The following is a 22,654-nucleotide window of genomic DNA, read 5'->3' as shown; positions in this document are numbered from 1 at the left end:
GCCCCTCCTTGGTAACAAATGAGAGAAACAGGCCTCCCCCACTTCCCCGAGGTCTCCTTGACCCTCCGCCCCCCCGACCCCTGAGCAGGTTTATCCAAGAGCCCTGGAAGGCCTTTTGTCACTAGGCCTGCTGGGGGCCCAAGTCACCATGGGGCCCACCTGCAGGCAGGGGAGTGTGGCACTTGCCTCTCCTTCCCGCCCTCTCTCTCCCTCTCTGCCCCCAGGCCCTTCTGACCTCTGCAGCTTCACCGTCCAGCCCCCACCGCCCCCCAGCATTCCCCTCCCCTTCAGAAGCCACTTGGGCCGCTCTAGCCATCAGTGGGCCCTCTGTGCTGCAGCTGGACCAGGAGATTGGCCTGCCTGCCTCCATTGACAGACCGCCCCCCACCACCTCGGGAGGGAGGCGGAGGGTGGAAGAGAGACACACTCACCCCTCTTGCACAGCCACATGGCCAGGCTGCTTCGAGGCCTTCCCTCCCAGCATTGTAGCTCCTCCCTGGGGCGGCCGGATGCTCCTCTCTCATGGCGGCTGCCTCTGCCTTGTGCCTGCCGCCCCGAGGCAGCTGACACTCTCTGAGGAGCGCCCTCCCGTGGTGGGATGGGCCCCCGGGCCCGTGGGGAGGCCCTCTCCAGGGTCCTGCTGCTGGAGAAGGTGGGCACAGGGCCTCACAGTGTGAGAACTCCCCCCCCACCCTGGCCCTGGGGCCCCCACTCCGGCTGGTCTACAGTGAGTCAGACCCGGGGATGCAGAAACACGAATGAACACGCAGTGGTCCAGCCTACTGCCCCCACGGCGGGAGCCTGCAGGCAGTGGAGGGAGCGCCTCAGGCCCGGCCTTCCTGTGCGCCCCGCCGCCTCAACCTGGGGGGCAGCTCCCGGATTTGCAGGGTCTCACAGCAGTTCTGGACGTGGCTGCAGACCACTGTGACCGCACCCTTGGAATTTCCCAGAACGTTTTCCCATGAGTCCTCAGGAAGGCTTCGAAGAGGGCGATGCACTTGAAAGACAGAAGCGGGATGCTCCATTGATTGAGGGTCCCTCTGCCCCTCTTATTGGTCAGGGCTCAGCGCCGCTCAAATCTGTCTTACCCTTGCTTCTTCCCCAAGGGCAGTTTTGGGCTTTGCCTGGGCAGGACTACAGTAGCAGTCCTTCCTTCAGGGCGTGGTCCCCACTGCCGAGGGGTGACCTGCTAGGTGTCTCGCCAGATGTCTGTCTTTGATGTGGTCCAGGCATTGTCCGCACCCAGGCTGGCCTGGGCCTCCAGGCCCTCTGCCCTGCTCTCACCCGGTGCATGTGCAGCCCTGCCTTGGGCCGGGACTCATGGGCCCCCTGACCCTGCACAGGTCCCTCCTCAAGTGCCCCACCCCGGCCAGCAGAGTCCAGACACTGCAGCTGCCCTGGACTCTGCTCTGCTTCTCAGGCAGCGGGTCACAGTGATCTCGGGGCCCACGTGGCAGCTTCCCTTCTCTGACGGCTGCCGTTCTGGGTGCCAGTTCTCTAGTGGGGAAACTGTCTCTTCCTCTCTGGTCCTGGCTTCTGGTGCTAGTGTGGTGGGGGCAGAAGTCCAGTTCTCTTGTGAGTCACACCCAACTGGCCAAAGGCGTGTCCCTGTGTCTTCTCTTTCAAGAGAAGTGTCCCACGTTCCTTTGGCTTTTCTGGGGACATGATTTGGAGTTCCTTTTTCACTCCGGTCACTCTCGTATAGGGACTGGGTTGTGTCCATGTTCCCCTTTAAAATGTTGTCGGACCAGAGATGCAGCACTCTAGGTCTGGCCCAACTAGAGTCAAAGAGAGCGGAAAACAATACTCTCTTCCTCTTTGTTTATGGCTTGCACTTCTAGTCACACAGCCTCAGAAAATGTGATGTCCCGGAAGCCAGGTGGAGACACCTTGAAAAAGCAGGCATGCTCAATTACATCGAATGTTAACGAAGGGTTTGAGAGCAGAGGACGATATTGGATTCGGCGAGAGAAAAGCCACTGGGGATTTTGGCCAGAGCCACGGCACTGGGAGGTATGTATAGAAGCTGTAATACAAGTGGTACGTGTAGAAGAAGCTGTAAGACAAGTGGGCTCAAGAAGAACCCGGAGGGGAGGAGGTGCAGACAGGGAGGGAGAGGGAAAAGCCCTTCCAAGGAGCAATTCTGTGCAAGGGGAGAGAAGAGAGGGGCAGAAGCAGGAGTGGGATGTGGGAGCACGAAAGGCTCCTGCTCTTTGGAGGTGGGTGATATTAGTGCATACTGGGAAGATCAACTGAGGTGATGGGGAGAAGAGGGTGCTGGGCTAGAAGAGGGGACACCATGAGAAACGGCAGAGCGGGAGAGTGAACTGACCAGGAAAATGGAGTAGGATTACTGGGTGGCTCTAAGGAGCAATGTGAGAGGAGCAGTGATGCATTTAAAAGGAGACCAGTTGGCAGGGTTGCGCTGGGGTCTGGCCACGTTGAGTGTGATGTGAGGAGAGTGGCGTGAGGAGTGATCATGATGCCTTCCAGGATGGAGACAAGGAGGAGGTGGGAGATGTAGTAGTGGGGCTAAGTGATTGTTGGGGAATTGAGTGAGCGTGTAGGAGAGAGAGAAGGGGTGGTCAGCGGGTGGGATCCTTGGCATCAGGTATTGGTGGTAGGAAGCAGGGGATGTGACAGTGGCTGAGGTCGCATGGCTGAAAAGACTCTATGAGTTGAGAAATGCAAAGGATGGAGAGAGCAGGGAGTTAGAGGAGGATTCCAGAGGCCTGAGGAGCCAAGGCAGAAAGGTTGGTGAAGACCAGGCATGGGAGATGACAGGGAGGTGTGCGGATGACTGACTGCAGTAGGACAACGGTCCTGTGTCTTCTGGTCCTGCGGCAGGTGCTCCGAGGCAGGTGTGGGGCTTGGAAGCTGGGAGGCACCCATTCCACAGGGTATGGGCAGGGCATGAGTCATGCGGGGAGAGGAATCGGCCTCTCCCTCTCTGCCCCCAGGCCCTTCTGACCTCTGCAGCTTCGCCGTCCAGCCCCCACCGCCCCCCAGCATTCCCCTCCCCTTCAGAAGCCACTTAGGCCGCTCTAGCCATTAGTGGGCCCAAGAGAGCTGCAGTGGGGACGACACAGTCAAGGCATGGAGGCAGATGAAGGGCGCAGTGGAAGGTGACGATAGAGGCGTTTGTGGCTGGCAGGCTCTAGCATTTCCCAGCATGTGCATGAGCAAGGGGCAGTGGGAATCTCAGCCAGATTAAGGGCAGCATATGCGGTGCTTTATGCAGAAGAGAGTCTGGGTGATGAAGAACAGGCTGGGGGTGTTGGGTTTCTATGACGCATGGGTATCTAACATACAATGATCTTAGCCTGAACCTTCTCCTGGAAGAGGTGGACAACCAGTTGGATGTATCGCTTTCTGCTGTTGATGGGGTCAAGGGCCGGGAGAAGAGAGGTCTCTATGGTTTACATGGTTTAAAAAAGAAGGAATGGTTGAGTTATACTGACTGGGTTCCAGTTCACAGAGAGCATCCTGACAGATGGCTCAAAACACAGGACCAGACAAAAAGTGGGTCCCATTTTCAACTCTGGTGCACGTCCTGAATGTTTCATTGCGTCTGCAAAGTGGGGGCTGAACTAGGTGAGTACATCGTAAGGAGACGGGCAAGAGCCATCCATGCTCTGGGCTGAGGAGCCTGGCCTGGGTGAGGAGGGGCAGTGGTCATGCCCAGTTAAATTTGGAAATGCATGGGACCCCTTCTACTCAAGATAGCCATCCTTAATGGGATGTTCGAATTTAACTGGGCTTCCAGTGTTTTCATTTGCTGAATCTGGTAATCCTAGCAGTGTAGTCTGAGAGCATGCACTTCAAAGGGACTGGGTATTTTTCAGGGAGGATTGAGGGAGAATGATGTGGAAGCCACTGTGAGAAGCAAGGAGGTCACCTATGCCACCTCCGGGCCCTGTGCTCCAAGGAGGGTGGACAAGAATAGCCCTGCTGGAAAGGGCTCAGAGGATGCAGTATCCGGGGGTGGGTGTGGGGAAGTCCTGCTTCCGTGACAGCATGCAAGGGAGGTGCAGAAAGGAGTTTTCAGGAATGTTGGCGGGTGGCAAGGCTGGGGGGCCAGTCTGTGGCAGGACACGGGGCTCTCAGCAACAGGATGCTGAGCTCTGTTGGGCTTCTCCAAAATGAGACTGGGAGGCTGTCCCATCTGGAGGATGCATGGAGTTCACTTCAGTTCAAGGAGGAGACCTATTCCTCCCCTGCAGCCTCAGGAGGGTGCCTACTCAAGACAGTGGCTACCAAATGTTGACAGGCTTCCACTGAATGTCATTGCCCTGCCCAGTGGCCTACTATGAAACCTTATTGCTCATCACACACCTAAACCCTTTGCCCCACTGAGTAGCCTTGCCAGCTTTACTGAAAATCAATGATCACACATGGATGTGTTTATTTCTGCGCTCTCAATTCTATGCCATTGATTTATATGCCTAGATTTGTGGCAGTACCACACTGTCTTGACTGCCATAGCCTCATAGTAAGTTTTGAAATTGGGAAGTGCGAGTCCTCCAACTTTGTTGTTTGTTTCCAAGATTGTTTTGGTTTCAGAGTCCCTTGCAATCCCATAGGAATTTGGGGTCTGCTTTTCCATTTCTGCAAAGGGCTGTTGGGATTTTGAGAGGGATTGCATGGAATAAGTAGGTATATTGGGGGAGTATTTTCATCTCCCTAAACAATAACAATTTTATATTATAGCAACATTACATCTTCCAATCCATGGACACAGTATGGCTTTCCATTCGTTTAGGTCTTTTATTTCTTTCAATAGTGTTTTGTGGTTTTCAGTGTACATCTCCTTGGCTAAATTTATTCCTGAGTATTTTGTTCTCTTTAAGGCTATCGTAAATAGGAGTGTTTTCTTAATTTCCTGTTCAAATTGTTCATAATGTGTGGAAATGCAAATGGATCTTGCATATTGATCTGGTATCCTATAACTTTGCTGACTTTGTCATTAGCTCTGATGGCTTTGTTTGGTGGATTCTTTAGGAGTTTCTATATATAAGATCATGCCATCTATGAGTCTAGGTCATTCTATTTCTTCTTTTCCAAATTGGATGTCTTTTGTTTCTTTTTCTTTTCTTTTTTCTTGTTTTTTTGTTTTGTTTTGTTTTGTTTTTGTTTTTTTGCCTAATTGCTTTGGCTACAACTTCAAGTAAACTGTTGACTAGAAGTGGTGAAAGTGAACATCTTGTCTTGGTCATGACCTCAGGGAGAAAGCTTTTATTTTTTCACCATCGAGCGTGATTTTAGCTGTGGATTTTTCATGAATGACCCTTTTCATGTTTAGGAAATTCCCTTCTTATTTTTCTGAGAGTCTTTATCATGAAAGAGTGTTTGATTTTCTCAGATGCTTTTTCCACATCATTTGAGATAATCACATGGTTTGTTTCCTTCATTTTATTAATGTGGTGTATTACATTGTCTAATTTTCGTGTTGGACCACCCTCACACTGATCTTACTTGCAATAAATCTCACTTGGTCATGGTGCATAACCCTGTTAGTATGCTGCCAAATTTTGTTTGCTACTACTTTTTTTTTCTTTGGAGATGGCATTTAACTCCATCACCCAGGCTGGACTGCAGTGGTACCGTCATAGCTTACTGCAGTCTTAAACTCCTGGGCTCAAGAGATCCCCCTGCCTCAGCCTCCTGTATTTGCTGGCATTTTTTTGAGGATTTTTAAACTTTGTTTTCATAAGGGTTATTGTCTGTAGTTTTCCTATGGTGTCTTTTTCTTCCTTTAGTGTCGTGGTAATGTTGGCCTCATAGAAGGAGTTGGGAAGACTCCCCTCCTCTTTTATTTTTTGGAAGAGTTTGAGAAGGAGTTATGTTAATTCTTCTTTAAAGGTGTGGTAAAGTTTACTGGTGAAGCCACTTGGTGCTGGGCTTTTATTTGTTCTGAGATTTTTGATAACAAAACCAATCTCTTTACTTGTTATAGGTCTATAGAGAATTTCTCTTTGTTTATGAGCCTGTTTGTTAGTTGTGTGCTTCTAATAATTTGTCTATTTCCTCTAGATTCATTCTTAATGTAAAATTGCTCATGATATACTCTTAGAGTCTTTTTTTTTATACCTGTAAGGTAAGTAGTAATGTCCTTGCTTTCATTTCTGATTTAGAAATTTGGGTCTTCTCTTTGTTTTTACTATAGAAGTGGTATTACTTCTATGTTCCTGTATTGTAAAGAGGGAGCAGCTTAGTAGGCTCCCATATGTACCTTTCTAGGTAATGTTGCCTGAACCAACATGAAGATGATGCAACATCCAAAGTACATCATTGACAACTAGGTCCTGAGGGAAACAAACTTGGGATGGGTCCAAAGAACTACCGGATCCCCGATTAGAAGAACTTTAGACAGAACTGCATTATTTATGTTGGTAAATAGCTACAGGTTTTCTGGGAGAATGTGTGGCTGAGTGTTTCTGACCTCCACTTCCATCAATAAGCTCTGGGCCTATGAACTGACAGATCTGGACCCTTGGTTGGGGGACCACGGTTTTCCACTGCAGCTGCTAACATCAGCCTTCTGCTTGCCAGCTCAAGTTAGTCTTTTAATAAAAATCAAGTAATAGTCCAGTCAGCTGTCCCTACATGCAGACCCTTAGATACTGCAATCTGTAATGTTGCCACAGGTCCCTGTGCATCAAATGAGCCTGAGCCCACCCTGATTGTGCTGCCAAGTACGACAATGGTGCCCACCTGAGCCCTGATAATTTTGTGTCACCGTCTGGACCCTGCCGTTTGAGAATCCTCTCATTGCCTGCCAGTTCCATGGCGGCGTCGCTTGCTTCCAACCATTGTTTTGAGAGGATTCAAAGCAGAGGTTCTCAAAGATGCCGGGGCCACCCCACTAGCAAATTCCTCATTTTAGAGTGTCTTCTCAGCCCTCGAAGGGGACAACATTCACAGGTAGGGCCACTGGTCTCACATAATGAATCACATCTAATACTGCTCTCCGCTCAACCCTTTCACCAATTGGTCAATATTCTGCCAAGGCAGTTCCCATAACTCCATGTCATTTACTGTAGGCTGTTGTCCAAACGTGAAGCTGCCAACCCAGCAGGATCTGAGGCCAGCCCCAAGACAGGGAACCCCACCTTATAGCTCCGTGCTCCCATGTAAATACACTCTCCCCTATATTGAACTGTATTCTGTCTGCTGTCTTGCTGGTTCCGCATGCCCAAAACCCATTCCCACCTATGCTGTCCCAGGTCATGCCAAGGCGAACTAGTCAGCTTCTGCAGCTTATCTGAATATGAGGTATTTCCCACCCAAACAGAAACCGTATTTCTCTTCTGTGCTGTGATCTTTCCTATTCAAACTTTGTGCTTGTCAGAGCGGTGAAAGTTAGCGGGATGGATGTCAGGTAAGACAAGCAATTTTTTTTTCTTAGAGACTGGGCCTTGCTCTGTCTCCCAGGCTGGAGTGCGAGGGTGCCATCATACCTCACTGCAGCCTCAACCTCCTGAGCTCAAGGAATCCTCCCACCTCAGCCTTCCGAGTAGCTGGGACTATAGGCACATACCACCAGGCCTGTGTAGTTTTTAAATGTTTATTATTGTAGAGACAGAGTCTCACTATGTTGCCCAGACTGGTCTCCAACTCCTAGACCCAAGCGATGCTCCTGCTTCGGCCTCTCAATGTGCTGGAATTACAGGCTCGAAGGCAACTTCTTTTACAGCAGCTCCCTTGGATGAGGTCTTTACAGAGCCTCCATGAATAAGGGGATTGCTCCCCAATTAGCAAGGGTTAGGTTGGTTGCTAATGCCAGGGTGAGGGTTCAGGAGATTCTAGGTATTCAGAATTCTCCTGGTCGTCACCCTTACAAATCTGAGGGTTCTCCTCTTTCCCCATCAGTTGCTTACTTGGATATAGAGACCTACGAATGTGGTGTGAGCCGTCTGTGTGTGTGCAGCTCTGCCAAGCAACAGTTACGATCAGGGCCTGATGTGCAGCAGTCTGCCTTCTGACTGGAGAAGAGGAGGTCACCTTAACCTAGCGGGTCAGGGTGGGTGACAGGCTGGGCTCTGTCATCAAACACACAGGCACCTGTGATGGAGATCCAGCTCAGGGGAATCATGGAGGGGCCGCAGCATCCGCTCAGGCTGGAAAGGATCTCAGAGTCTATATATCCCTCAACCCACCCACATGCCCCGGATGCCTTTCAGTGACCCTGATTCAAGGAGGAGGAGAATAGATGCATGTCCGAGGCATGTCTGCCTCTCTTCAGTGGATGCCCCAGGTGTCAGTGACATCCAAGAGAGACCAGGTCTCCTCCCTTCACCCCAAGCCAACAGGCATCTATGACCTCACATAGTTGGGTGAACCTGGGGCTGCGCTCTCAAAAACAGGCCGTTGGCCCATGACACTGGTGAGAATTTCTCACCGACAGGAGGAAGCAGTGCATCCTTGTTACCTTAAAGATTAGGTTGTCACCTGAGTCACCACGTTCCCATCTGCTTCTATGTCACCTGAAGTCGGTCTTCAGAGCAGAGCCTTCAACCACACCTCACTTGCTCTCCCGACCTAGCATAAGGTCAGGAATGAATGAATGGGGTAGTAAAGTAATACTAGAACCTAGAGATAAACATGGCTCCACGAGAAAGCTGAACTCAGGTGATATGTTGGACTCGGAGAGACAGTGTTGTGGAGTAGCTAAAGTGTGTTGTCTCGGTGTGTGAGGTCCACACAGAGCACGGAGACAGTCTGTTTCCAAATAATTGCCGGGGCCATGAGGATGTCACATGGACTGTCCAGGCAGTGTGCCCAGGAGTCTTGGTCACACTCAGGCAGAGTCTAGAGAGGGTTCCGTCGGGTCTGATGTATACACCACTTGGAAGGCTCTCTTCTAAAATTTCGTCAGAATTTCCAAGCTATTATTGCTTTGGAAGTGTGTCTATATATTTCCTAGACACTCCACCTATGGATTTGGACAATCTCAAGCATGACACAGCTGAAGTTCAAGGTGAGAGACACAGTGGTTTTAAGGTGACGCCAGACAGCTCCTCTGCCAATGTTACCCAAACACATGGCCATGTGAATGCATAACATGGTCTCATGAGAACAGGTGACTTCCTCTAAGAACTAAAAAAGGACTCAGGTTCATGTTAAGGCCTTCACGTTTATTTTAACATCAAGTTTGAAAAACAAACTGGCTTTTCCATAACATTTGTCCTCAAAAACCATCTTGTTTCAAGTTAGCCTAGCAATCTGTGGGCTTCACAAGTTAGGTCTGAATTGCATCTGTTTAATATTATTCCACCAAGGGCCGGCCCCACTTAGCAGAATGAAGGCTGCCCCTGTGACCCATTTTTCCAACTCCCAGCCCTGGCACCTCTCCTTCTCTAGCAGCCCGGAATGTCTTACCAGCCTGTGTCTAGATTGTTGGGACCTGTCGGAGCTAGCCCGTGAGTAAGTCGGAAGATGAAGCTCGGTGGCATTGAGACAAATGGCCACGTCTTGGGGGATTCTGGATCCAGAACAAGGAGCTGGCTTTCCTCCAATTTATGGGCAGGTAGATGGGCTCCTAAGCAGTTGGGCTAGCCACATAGGTGGAGAGAAGCCAGGCCAAGAAGGAGATGGCTCTAGCTGCCCTCCACAGGGGACCGACAGTTAGAGGGAGAAGATCCATCACTGTCAGTTATGAAGACAGCCTGAATCCCGTTCTAGGAAACAGTTCAGCCGTTGAAGGAGGGTGTGGAATTTCAGGGAAATGCAGAGCGACAATCTTGCATGAGGCTGACAAGACCCTCACTGCACACTGAGATTTCACTCATGCACGTACGGACTACGTGCAAGCCATTCGGTAACTTCATGTTTGGCCTGCAGTTTGCTTTTTGAAAAAGTATGGCAAGGCCGTGTTAACATAGGAGAAAATGTCTCTCTCATGGGATTCAACTCTTGGGGCTACTGTTCAAAAAATAAACAAGCATAGCAGGGAAAAGGCAGGAATTATCTGAAAAAGGAATCTGATAGTTTCTATCTGCGTATCGCCAAAAGAATGAAAAGTCTCACCGATGTTTCCATAAAAATATACACCAGGCTTTAAAGATTATTGTTTAAAAGCTGATACCAGTGGCTTTTTGTGTAAAAGAATATAGGTCCTAAATGAAAGTACCAAGTCCAGTCGAAAGACACGTTATGAAAATCAATGCTCTTGTCTTTCAAACCTATCGGGACAACTACACATCCAAAGACGTTGAGGGAAACGCAAGGGTTTGCAATCGTTTAACAAAATAGCTCTTCACGAGTTTGCGATGAAGACATGGTGATGAATGTGCCACCACCACATGCGAGAGATGGGCCCCAAATGAATTCCTCACGTTCCCAAAGTCTCGAATATCCAGAACATACTTACACGCGTTGGGGAAGGGACGAGGCGTTCTCATTAATTCTAGAAAGGAGGCAGCTCCCTGCAAAGGTATGGGTGCAGGGGGGGAGCTAATTAGCTTTACGGGTGGTTGCTGGTTCCCTTCTTGCCTTCTTTAAGATATTTCTGTCAAACAGCTCTTTCTCCCGGTAATGCACAGGTGGCCCTCGCAGGTACTTCTCCTCTGCTGCCTTGTAATCCAGCCCATCAAGTGTGGCGATGGCACAAATCATGGCTTCCGGCAGAAGAACTTCCAGAACAAAACTGACTTTGTCATCCTTTATCAGAGTCAGCATGGTTTTGTCAATTTGCTTGTAGATTTCTTGTAAATGCTTGGCCACGACTTCCAACTGATCGTCATCCTCCAGGTATGTTTCAATGCAGAGCAAGTCCTTGTGTGGCTTCAGAAACGCGGTCAGCCACCTGGACTGCTTCCTGCCTTGCAAGATGTCCAGAAGGTGGGGGTCGGCCCCCTTTCTCCGCACGATGAAGTCCACCAGCTTCTGGTTGTCTCGGTCCCGAGCGGCCCTCATCCGGTCCGGGAGGATTTTCTTGCAAGGCCTCTTCCCGCCCAGGGAGGTCTCCTCCTCCCAGTCTTCCAGGTCGCCATAATTCACCTTTGGAAAGTCAATCTGCAGGTCTCCCTCTTGGATGGCTCTCCTGATTGGGTAGCTGATGTCTGCGGCATAATAGTCCAGGAAAGAGCCCCGGAAAGAACCCCGGACCAGTCCTTCTCTGTAGTGGGAAATCAGTGAGAAGCACCAGTTGACGCTTTGCTTGTAGGCCTTCTGGGCTCTCTTCAGCAGTTTCTCTTTCTCCTTACAATCCAGGTGCTTCAGCCTTCGAAGAGGAACTTGAATGCCCCGCTTTCCATGGTGCAGGTTGGCCTCAAGCAGGAGCACCCTCGCGGTCTTGTCTGTGTTGCTGACACTCTTGACCACGGCTGGCCAAAACGGATGATCTTGAAATTTGAACCAGACCATCGTTCCCCTTTCAATGGGACGTGGCTCCTGTGGAAAAGCAAGGCTGGCGGGCTGCCCATCCTGTTTACCGCCAGCCCTTTGAACGGTGGTGACGGGATTAGCAAGCTTAGCGTCACCAGGCGTCTGAGGTCCTTGAGGTCTCCTCTGAAAATCTGGACCTGGACGCTTCCTTTTTCTATTGGCAAGCCGGAGTGAAGAAGGCAGCCTGTGCTGACGGGACCCAGAGGCTGTGGCCATACCTGCCCAGCCTGGCTTCCAGGCACCCTCTCCAGGGTCCTGAATGTTCCCCGAGAAGGCAGAACATTCCGGGGATGCAGCCAGGGCCTTCTTCGGGCGGCTGTCCTGTATCTCTTCCTTCAGAGCGGGGGGCGCAGGGCTGGTGAGACCTGGAGGCAGAGATGCACCCTCCTCCGTTACTGTGGGATGCAGGGACATAAGAGTTGAGGCGTTTGCCCTTTTCTTCCCCCTTTTCTCACAAACATGCCGCAAAAGTGTCAGGGAGTCCTGGCAGGCTTGGGGGCTTTGCAACACATGTGCTTGCATTCCAACTGGAGTAGGAGCAATGGCCATGAGCGCCCGTGACCTGTCCCTGCCCAGGGCACCTGGAGTAGGATCAATGGCCATGCACGCTGGTGAGCTGTCACTGCGCAGGACGCTTGGAGTAGGATCCATGGCCATATGTGTCTGTGACCTGTCACGGTGCAGGGCGCCTGGAGTAGGAGCAATGGCCGTGCGTTCTCCTGAGCTGTCACCACGCAGGGTGCCCGGAGTCTGAGAAATGGCTTTGCGTTTCTGTGACCTGGTACTGCGCAGGGCCCCTGGCATAGGTGCAATGGCTGTGTGAAATGGTGAGCTGTCACCGCGCAGAGGGCCTGGAGTAGAAGCAATAGCCTTGTATGCCTGAGAGCCGACACGGTGCAGAGCGCCTAGAATAGGAGCAACGGCCCTGCTTTCTCTTGAGCTGTCACAGTGCAGGGCGCCTGAAGTAGGAGTAATGTCCTGGTGCGCTGGTGAGCTGTCACAATGCAGGGCGCCTGAAGTAGGAGTAATGTCCTGGTGCGCTGGTGACCTGTCAGCATGCAGGGTGCTTAGAGTAGGAGCAAAGGCCATGCACGTTCGTGAGCTGTCACAGTGCAGGGTGCCTGGAGTGGGGGCAATGGCCTTGCATTTCCATGACTTCTCACCGTGCGGGGCGCCTGGAGTAGGAGCAATGGTCGTGTGCCCCTGGGAGCCGTCACCACACAGGGCTCCTGGAGTAGAAGCAATGGCCGTGTGTGCTGGTGACCTGTCACCATGCAGGGCACCTGGAGAAGGAGCGATGGCCCTGTGCGCTGATGAGCTGTCACCGCCCAGGTCACCTGGAGTAGGAGCAATGGCCTCGTGTGTCTGAGAGGTGTCACCGTGCAGGGCTCCTGGAGTAGAAGCAATGGCCGTGTGTGCTGGTGACCTGTCACCATGCAGGGCACCTGGAGAAGGAGCGATGGCCCTGTGCGCTGATGAGCTGTCACCGCCCAGGTCACCTGGAGTAGGAGCAATGGCCTCGTGTGTCTGAGAGGTGTCACCGTGCAGGGTGCCTGGAGTAGAAGCAAGGGCCGTGTTTGCTGGCGAACTGTCACCTTGCAGGGTCCCTGGAGTAGGGGCAATGGCCGTTGAGCTGTCATCACCCAGGGCGCCTGGAGTAGGAGCAATGGTCGTGTGCACCTGGGAGCCGTCACCATGCAGGGCTCCTGGAGTAGAAGCAATGGCCGTGTGTGCTGGTGACCTGTCACCATGCAGGGCACCTGGAGAAGGAGCGATGGCCCTGTGTGCTGATGAGCTGTCACCGCCCAGGTCACCTGGAGTAGGAGCAATGGCCTCGTGTGTCTGAGAGGTGTCACCGTGCAGGGTTCCTGGAGTAGAAGCAATGACCGTGTGTGCTGGTGACCTGTCACCATGCAGGGCACCTGGAGAAGGAGCGATGGCCCTGTGCACTGATGAGCTGTCACCGCCCAGGTCACCTGGAGTAGGAGCAATGGCCTCGTGTGTCTGGGAGGTGTCACCGTGCAGGGTGCCTGGAGTAGAAGCAAGGGCCGTGTTTGCTGGCGAACTGTCACCTTGCAGGGTCCCTGGAGTAGGGGCAATGGCCGTTGAGCTGTCATCACCCAGGGCGCCTGGAGTAGGAGCAATGGTCGTGTGCACCTGGGAGCCGTCACCATGCAGGGCTCCTGGAGTAGAAGCAATGGCTGTGTGTGCTGGTGACCTGTCACCATGCAGGGCACCTGGAGAAGGAGCGGTGGCCCTGTGCGCTGATGAGCTGTCACCGCCCAGGTCACCTGGAGTAGGAGCAATGGCCTCGTGTGTCTGAGAGGTGTCACCGTGCAGGGTGCCTGGAGTAGAAGCAAGGGCCGTGTGTGCTGGCGAACTGTCACCTTGCAGGGTCCCTGGAGTAGGGGCAATGGCCTTGCGTTTCCATGACTTGTCATCGCGCAGGGCACCTGGAGTAGGAGCAATGGCCTTGCGTTTCCGTGACGTGTCACCTCTCAGGGCCCCTGCAGATGGGGCAATGGCCGTGCGAGCTGTTGAGCTGTCACCGCGCATGGTGCCTGGAGTAGGAGCAATGGCCGTGTGCGCCTGAGAGCTGTCACCGTGCAGGGCACCTGGAGTAGAAGCAATGGCCATGTGTGCTGGTGACCTGTCACCATGCAGGGCGCCTGGAGAAGGAATAATGGATGTGCGCCCTGGTGAGCTGTCACGGCCCAGGGTGCCTGGAGTTGGAACAATGGCCCTGAGTGCTGGTGACCTCTCAACGTGCAGGGTGCCTGGAGTAGAAGCAATGGCCTTGCATTTCCGTGACCTGTCAGACCTGTTACCACGCAGGGCACCTGGAGTAGAAGCAATGGCCTTGCGTTTCCATGACCTGTCACCTCGCAGGGCCCCTGCAGTTGGGGCAATGGCTGTGCGCGCTGTTGAGCTGTCACCGCGCATCGTGCCTGGAGTAGGAGCAATGGCCATGTGTGCCTGAGAGCCGTCACCATGCAGGGTGCCTGGAGTAGAAGGAAAGGCCATGTGCACTGGTGGCCTGTCACCATGCAGGGCGCCTGGAGAAGGAATAATGGACGTGTGCGCTGGTGAGTTGTCACCGTGCAGGGCACCTGGAGTAGGAGCAATGGCCATATAAGTCCATGACCCGTCACCGTGCAGGGCCTCTGGAGTAGGAGCAATGGCCTTCCGTTTCTGTGACCTGCCACCACACAGGGCCCCGGGAGTAATAGCAATGGCCCTGCATTTCCTTGATTTACCGCCTAGCAGGGCGCCTGGAGTAGGTGCAATGCCCATACCCACCCATGACCTGTCCCCGCACAGTAAACATGGAGTAGGGGCAATGCTCCTGCGTGTGCGGGACCTTTCACTGCACAAGGCGCCTGGAGCAGGGGTAGTGGCCCTGCTCGCCCCTGACCTGTCACCGGGCAGGGTTCCTGGAGTAGAACCAATGGCCGTGCGTTTTCGTGACCTGTCACAGCGCAGGGTGCCTGGAGTAGGAGCAATGGCCCTGTGCACCGGTGACCTGTCACCGTGCAGGGCGCCTGCAGGAAGGGCAATGCCTGTGCCCACCCGTGACCCAACCCCGAACAGTGCGGATGGAGCAGGTGCAATGGCCCTGCCTGCCCGTGACCTGTCCCTGCGCAGGGCACCTGGAGTAGGGGCAACGCCCATGCCCACCTGTGACCCCTCCCCGCACAGTGCGCATGGAGTAGGGGCAATGGCCCTGCGCACCCGGGACCTTTCACTGCACAAAGTGCCTGGAGTGGGGGCAATGGCCCTGCTTGCCCCTGACCTGTCACTGCCCAGAGCTCCTGGAGTAGGATCAGTGGCTGTGAGTTCTCGTGACCTGTCACAGCGCAGGGCGCCTGGAGTAGGAGCAATGGGCCTGCGCACTGGTGATCTGTCACCGCGCAGGGCATCTGCAATAGGGGCAATGCCTATGCCCACCCGTGACCCTATCTCGCACAATGCGCATGTAGTAGGGACAATGGCCCTGCGTGCTCGTGAACTGTCACCACGCAAAGCACCTGGGGTGGGCGCAAGGCTGGTGTGCGCCCGTGACTTTTCACCACGCAGGGTGGCTGGAGTAGAGGCAATGGCCCTGCGGGACCGTGGCCTGTAACCTCGCAGGGCGCCTGGAGTAGGGGAAATGGCCGTGTGTGCCCGTGACCTGTAACCGCTCAGAGTGCCTGGAGTAGGGGCAATGGCCCTGCGCGTCCAAGACCTGTAACCCCGCAGGGCGCCTGGGGTAGGGGCAATGTCCGTGCGTGCCGCCGACCTGTTTCCGCCCAGGGCGCCCGGATTAGGTGCAATGGCGGTGTCTGCCGTTGACCTGTAACCGCGCCGGGCGCCTGGGTTAGGTGCAATGGCCCTGTGCGCCCATGACTTGTAACCTCGCAGGGCACCTGGAGTAGGGGCAATGGCCTTGCGCGCAGATGACGTGTTTCCCCGCAGGGTCCCTGGAGTAGAAGCAATGGCGCTGCGGGCCCGTGACCTGTCCCTGCGAAGGGCGCCTGGAGTAGGGACAATGGCCGTGCGTGCTGCTGACCTGTCTCTGCGCAGGGCACCTGGAGTAGGGGCAATGGCCTTGGACGCAGATGACCTGTTTCCCCGCAGGGTCCCTGGAGTAGAAGCAATGGCGCTGCGTGCCCGTGACCTGTCCCTGCCAAGGGCGCCTGGAGTACGGACAATGGCCGTGCGCGCTGCTGACCTGTCTCCGCGCAGGGCACCTGGAGTAGGGGCAATGGCCCTGCACGCCCATGACTTGTAACCTCGCAGGGCGCCTGGAGTAGGGGTAATGTCCTTTGGCACCCGTGACCTGACACCGTGCAGGACACCTGGAGTAAGGGCAATGGCTCTGCAAGCCCGTGACCTGTTGCTGCACAGGGAGCCTGGAGTAGGGGCAATGGCTCTGCAGGCCGGTGACCTGCCACCACGCCTGGCACCTAAAGTAGGGCCAATGGCCCTGCTCGCCTGTGACCTGTCCCCGCACAGGGAGCCTGGTTTAGGGGCAATGGACCTGCATGCCTGTGACCTGCCACCGCGCTTGGCACCTCGAGCAGGGGCAATGGCCCTGTGAGCCCGTGACCTGTCACTGTACAGGCAGCGTGGGGTAGCGGCAATGGCCCTGTGCGCCCAAGACCTGTAACCTCGCAGGGCGCTTGGAGTAGGGGCAATGGCCCTGCGTGCCCGTGACCTGCCACTGAGCCTGGCTCCTGGAGTAGGGGCAATGGCCCTGGGCGCCCCTGACCTGTCCCCGGGCAGGGTGCCTGGAGTAGGGGCAATGGCTGTGGGCTCCTGTGACCTCTCATCCCGCAGGGCACGCTTACTCTCTGAAGGGACCGTCGGTGATCTTGGGTTTTCCCTCTTCCCAAGACTCCTCCTTAAGTCGCCTTTGCATCTCCAATCATCTTCACGAGGGACAGAGCTGGCTGGCTTTTCGGGCACCTTTTGAGAAAGCTGAGAGGGTGTGGTGCTCTCTAGTTCGTGTGGTTTCCTTCCTCCACCCAGATTTGTTCTCTCCTTCAGAATCTCCAGGGCCACCCGAAGGGTTCCTCTGTACCCCATCTTCTCTCTGAGTGGGGCACCGAGCTTCGTCTGTGCCGCTGCAGAGGCGGCAATGTCTTCCATTTCAAACTTAGTTGGGGTCTTCACGTCTGTGCTTTTCACCTTGATTTTTTCATCTACTGCGAGGATTTGAACTTCTAGAGAAATCGCCTTTTCAGGCTTCGTTTTTGGTGAAGTCCCACGTGTGCACAAAACCTTTGCTGGCCATAGTCGGCCTTTCCAAGAGCATAGGATGTACTGAGAGTCCATGATGAGCTGGGAAAAGGTAGCTAAGGGAGGCCGAGGGGTCTGCCTGCCACACCCTCTGCTACCGCAGGTCTCTCCTAAACCAAGCTGCTCTGCAGAGCATCCTTTGCCTTCGGACTGCAAAGGGTGTGCAGTGTGGGTGGGCTGTGTTCCTCCTCCTGAATCTCCCTGAGGCACTTGAACTCGTGTTTCCAATGGACAATTCTGGAGTATGCTGCAACATGGTAAAGGGAGAGCAGAAATGTAACAGGAAAGCATCCTTTCGTGAAACGCGAAGCACCCTGCTCAGTGAGGTTGATAAAATAAGGAAACATGACAAGTGAGTCTTAGACAGAGGGATAGATGGATGGCAAGTATTTGGGATCATACAGAAGGTCCACAGAAGCTTTATTACACAGCAAACCCAAGGCCTTCTCCTAATTTTAACAATTCCATCTTGAGGAGCACCTGCATGGGGAGGTGGGTGTCCCAGCAGGGACCCCACGTTTTTTACTGAGTATTTTGTGCCTTTGGGCTCCTTGGGCGGAAACCTGGGGAAATGCTTCATGTTTTTATTTCTAGGGTGCTAGTATGGACCTGTGCTTCCCAGGAAGCCCGAGGAGGTCTCCCACATGCAGATGCTGGGTGTCGGCACCATGTCATGTGCAAGAGCGTACAGAACCCAGAGCTGCGTGGCGATCATCCTGGTGATTACTGGCTACCATCGGTCGTGAGGATCGCTGCAGGCAGCGGTCACTGGCTGCCATCTGCACCTCTCTACCGTGGCTTTAAACTTTTGCCTGCCGACACCAAATCAGTGACTCTTATCCTGAAAACAAGTGTCTGTACAACGACGGGCAAGGAAAATTCCACTGTGAAATGTCAGTGTGAAGTGAATGCAAGTGAATGTTTAGTAAATGGGGAAATCTTACCCAGTGTCACATGGATCGCAGCAGGTTTGGTTCTGTGAGCTGGATCTCTTGCTGCTCACACTGCAAGCGCTGGTGTGCAGACCCTTCAACCCCACTCTGTGCCCCTGAAGTGCGCTGTTCTTCTGGCGACCCAGTGGCACCACGTGTAGATGCTCAGGACCTATGCACTCCTAATGTCAACCTGGAAACACAAACAGAGATAGGAAATTAAGCCAATCAAGTGATTTATCCTGTTCCCCTCCCCAACTCTTGAATGCATGCCCTTTTGCAACAGAACCGACGTCTTCATCTCAGGCATCACGTAGTTGTCATCTTTGTTTTCTTCCTTCTTTTGCATCTCAAAAAATTTCCCTGTTATGCCACTTAGCGTATGCTAGTCTTTTTCCATTTCAGAACCTTGGGAACTAGTGCTTTCCCGATAGCATCCCCCTAAGACAGATGGATTCCATGTTAGCAGTCTCTCTCTCTCTCTCTGTGTGTGTGTGTGTGTGTGTGTGTGTGTGAAATGAAATGTGCTCAACAAGATTGATAAAATGAGGAAACATGACAGGTGAATCTTGTCATGTTACTGTGTTTTTCTGATTCTCAAATAACATGAAATGGGTTAGCATAGAATATGAGATGTGTAGACAGACATATGAAAGGACATCACGTCACGGAAGCTCAGTCTACATGATAATGTGCCCGCTTCCAAGGCATTGCCGATGCGCCAGTGTGCACACACACATGCACATATCACCTTCAACTGGAGCTCCTAACCTAAGAGCGTAACTGGACACGTTGTCTTGTGAATGCCCATGTTCCTACCTCATTTGTGTGAACGTCTGTACAGTGAGGTTTCCCTGATAGTTCCAAACTTTATTTAATGAAATGTCCCATATTATAGAAACGTGCACTGAAGATGCAACTCTTTTGTCAATCCTTCACTTCCCACCTTCCACATCGAAATACTCTAGCTAGCCTGTTGTTGTTTTCCATAGCCATTGTACAATATTTGGTACTGTGCAATATTGGGTATCATAGCTCACTTACATATTTTAGCTCATGCATTCTGGACTTCAAATTACAGGTTTCATAGGCCAATAATTATTTTCTTAATAAATGCATGTATGTGTGTCTTTGTTCACGGGCACTGGTAGATGTAATATGAAATGTATAATGATGATGAGATATACATACTTTAGGGAAAAGTTGTACAAAACCTTTCTTAGATGAGGGTATATGAACGTACAGGTTTAATGCCCTCTTCTTTGGAGAACTCAGAGTGCTGGGCTGTCAAGCACAAATGTCAACTGAGGACCCAGAACAAAAGTGAGAAGGAATCACCAATGACCCTGGCACTTCAATCTCCCCTTAACTGGACCTGCCAGCCCATGTCACAAAACAGGTGTGACTGGGCACCCTCAAGCCCAAGTCAATGCCTACCCACATCCCCAAATGCAGAGTCTCTCCTTTCTTCCTCCCTCTCTTTCTCGCTCTCTCTCTCTCTCTACACACACACACACACACACACACACACACACACACACACACACACGTTGGAAACTCAGGGGGCCTGGCATTGATGCATAGAATCCATGCTCACTGCCTCTACACATTCCTGCAAATGTTTCTGCTTCCAGTACAAATGCTGTTTTCTTCTCCATTTAGTTTCTTATTTTAAACATAGACAGGGAAACATCTAAAGAGATGTCTAAAATTTCTAAATAGGAAATATAGTAAGCATCAGCAATCCAATCACCCAGAAATGCTTATTGCAAGTATATGAGTCCACACACTCCAGAATTTTTGTCCTGTTTATACATGTATATTTCTACAGCATATTTAAAAGCTTAAAGCTTGCACAGCCATTTGAATATTCTTCAGTATTGGCATCTGGCAACATCTTTACAGGTGTGAAACAGTTTAAGGGACTGCCTTCTACAGACCACCAAAATCTCCATTACAGCTAAGTTCGGATGGCCAAAGCCATGCCTCCTTACGAGAGATCATCAGAAGGGAAGTGTGTGAAATCAAAATGTTAAATGTTCTCTCACCACATGCGTTGGCCCATTGCCCAAATACCTTCTATCAAGGGTTTGCATAAAGTCTTGCTGGTGACTTTCTCCCCATATTTTCTACTAAGGGAAGCACAATTGTTTTCTCTCCCTCTAGAGAGAGAGAGAGGTAGGTAGGTAGGCAGATAGATGGGGGATAGACAGATGGATAGACAGATAGATAGATGGATGCATACAAGTAGAGACGGATATAGATTGATGAGGTTGAATGACTCATAGGGATAGATAAAAATAGATGGATAAAAGGTAGAGATGGATAAAGATATATATTAGCTAGAAGGTCTATAGATATTCAGAATAATAGAGAGCCAGAGATAGAGACATAGATGGTGGAGACAGATGATGAAGAGATATATAGAGAGAAAGACAGTTGGATATAGAGATAGATAAATATAATTTTATGGAAGATAGAGGCTTGATAGATATGAAGAATGATAAGAATAGATAGGTGATAGATGGATGGATAGAGATAAAGGTAGAGATGGATGAAGACAGAGAGATGATGGATGGACAGCAGAGTGGCTAGAGATAGAGCAAGATAGCTAGACAGGTTTACATCTATCTCTGTCTGGGCTTACCTTTACCTGTCTATATTGCAGATCCAGTTAGATCATGATGTGCAAATATTGATCTACTTCCACATACCAGGATCTATGAGATAAAAAGGGAACATTCACTAAGCCCAACTCAGTTTTGTGAGTGAACCCAAGTTCTCAGATTATTGAATGAGTAGGATAATGTGTTGACTATTTTACTTCACAATGAAATCAAACACTGCCTGCACAATGAGACTAAGCAGATGAAAATAAAAGGAAGACAGGATAAATAGTGAGTCCACAATCTGTAACATCATAGTCAATTTTAGGTCCCTGAAGACATTGTCAGTAGACTATTTTCTATTTTTGGTATATAACTTTTGTTCTATTCCATTTGCTCTTTAGCTGAGGGATGAAGGAACTAGAAGACCGTGAGCTTTTATTTCTTCCAATGACGGCCATGATTTGGGGGATAATTATTTTGGAAGCCCTGTGTTAATTCCTTTCTCAAGTGAGGGTTCATTTACTTTTTAGGAACAAGTAAAAGAACACAGTCCTCAGCAGCTCTTCTCAAAGTGGGGTCCCTTTCCTGACATGGTCCCCCTCCCACCGAGAGGCAGGCATCCTCCCTCCAGCACCCCTCCCTAGCATTACCAGAGCTCTGTGGAGCTCCCGTCGGCTGCTGGGTGTGTGATTTTAGACCTTCCCCCAAACAGGTGTTTCCTTCAAAGGATGAGCTGGCGGCATCCTTTAGTACAATAAAGGCACCGTGTATTAGATGGTTTCTCTAAAGGAAGTACATTCTTGTGTATTCCTACACCTTCCCTTTGTGCTGGTGAATTGCACGTAAACTTTCAACATACCTTTAGAGACAGGTCTCACGCTTTCCTAGGGTTTGCAGTGCACTTGTAGCACCACTGGGTGAGAACTGGTATCGGTCCAGTTTTCCCCTTATTCTGTTCGCTAATTGCATGCATCAATAGAGGATGCAATTAGTGAACAATTGCACCGCTCTCCGACCTGGAGAGCAGAGTCGTTTGGTAGACAATAGGAACACAATGGCCCGCCCTGGTGAAGGAGCCTGTGTTTTTCGCTTCTGTCATCGAGAAGGCGCCCTGGCTGATTTTCGCTCAATTCACCTCTTGGTAGTTAGCGGAGTGAGACCAGGAAATTCGCCTTTTACAGAACATGGGTCTCAAGGGTCAGCTACCCAGGATGAGCCCAGCATGAGTCCCGGCCTGCTCAAAGTGGCAGGAGGCCTTCCAGTCCTACCCATGGTAGCTCCTCATTTGCCGGCATCAAATTTCCCTCTCCTAATGTATGCATCGTACGTTCTTACAATGAGGAGGCGAGCAAATTTCCATCCTGAAGGAGACCTGCGACATTCCTTTGAGTTCAGAAATCCTTGCGGATCTCTGCTTTAAAGGACTGACTCGGGTGACAATGCTCTGGCTCAACAGGTGTCACCTCAGGACAGTGAGTCAGGGCAGTCAACTCAATGCCACACACATTCACACACACACAGAGACACATACTTCCTCACACACACACACACACACACATCCATACACACACCCCCAAACACACACACATCCTCACACATACACATCCTCACATACAAACACACGCACACACATGCGCACATATCCACACACATCCTCACAAGCACACACACATCCACACACACACACACCCCCAAACACACACACATCCTCACACACGCACACACATGCACACACATACACACATGTCCACACACATCCTCACATACAAACACACGCACACACATGCACACACCGTCACACACACACACAGACACACATCCTCACACATACACCCTCACCTCCCCCACCGCCCCCGACACAGTCACATCGATAGCAGACACCTACTGGTCTTGACGTTCCTACAGCTATTCCAGCTGTCCGCTCTGTAAATATCCTTGTGATGT

General features: G+C 51.7%; 1 protein-coding gene across 1 annotated transcript; it reads right to left on the bottom strand.

The window, feature by feature from the left end:
- Positions 1-9,124: 9,124 nt before the first annotated feature.
- LOC129024906 (PWWP domain-containing DNA repair factor 4-like) lies at positions 9,125-17,205 on the bottom strand. Its single transcript, XM_054472191.1, has 5 exons — positions 13,770-17,205; positions 13,149-13,256; positions 12,726-13,040; positions 12,402-12,563; positions 9,125-12,347 (listed from the first exon to the last, which is right to left on the bottom strand). The coding sequence occupies exons 1-5, from the start codon at positions 17,203-17,205 to the stop codon at positions 10,456-10,458; spliced, it is 5,913 nt and encodes a 1,970-aa protein (XP_054328166.1). The 3' UTR covers positions 9,125-10,455.
- Positions 17,206-22,654: the final 5,449 nt, after the last annotated feature.

Source organism: Pongo pygmaeus, chromosome X (genome assembly GCF_028885625.2).
Source record: "Pongo pygmaeus isolate AG05252 chromosome X, NHGRI_mPonPyg2-v2.0_pri, whole genome shotgun sequence".
NCBI classification, from domain to species: domain Eukaryota; kingdom Metazoa; phylum Chordata; class Mammalia; order Primates; family Hominidae; genus Pongo; species Pongo pygmaeus.
Note: the sequence above shows the minus strand (reverse complement) of the source record. Positions and strands in the feature narration are given on the sequence as shown.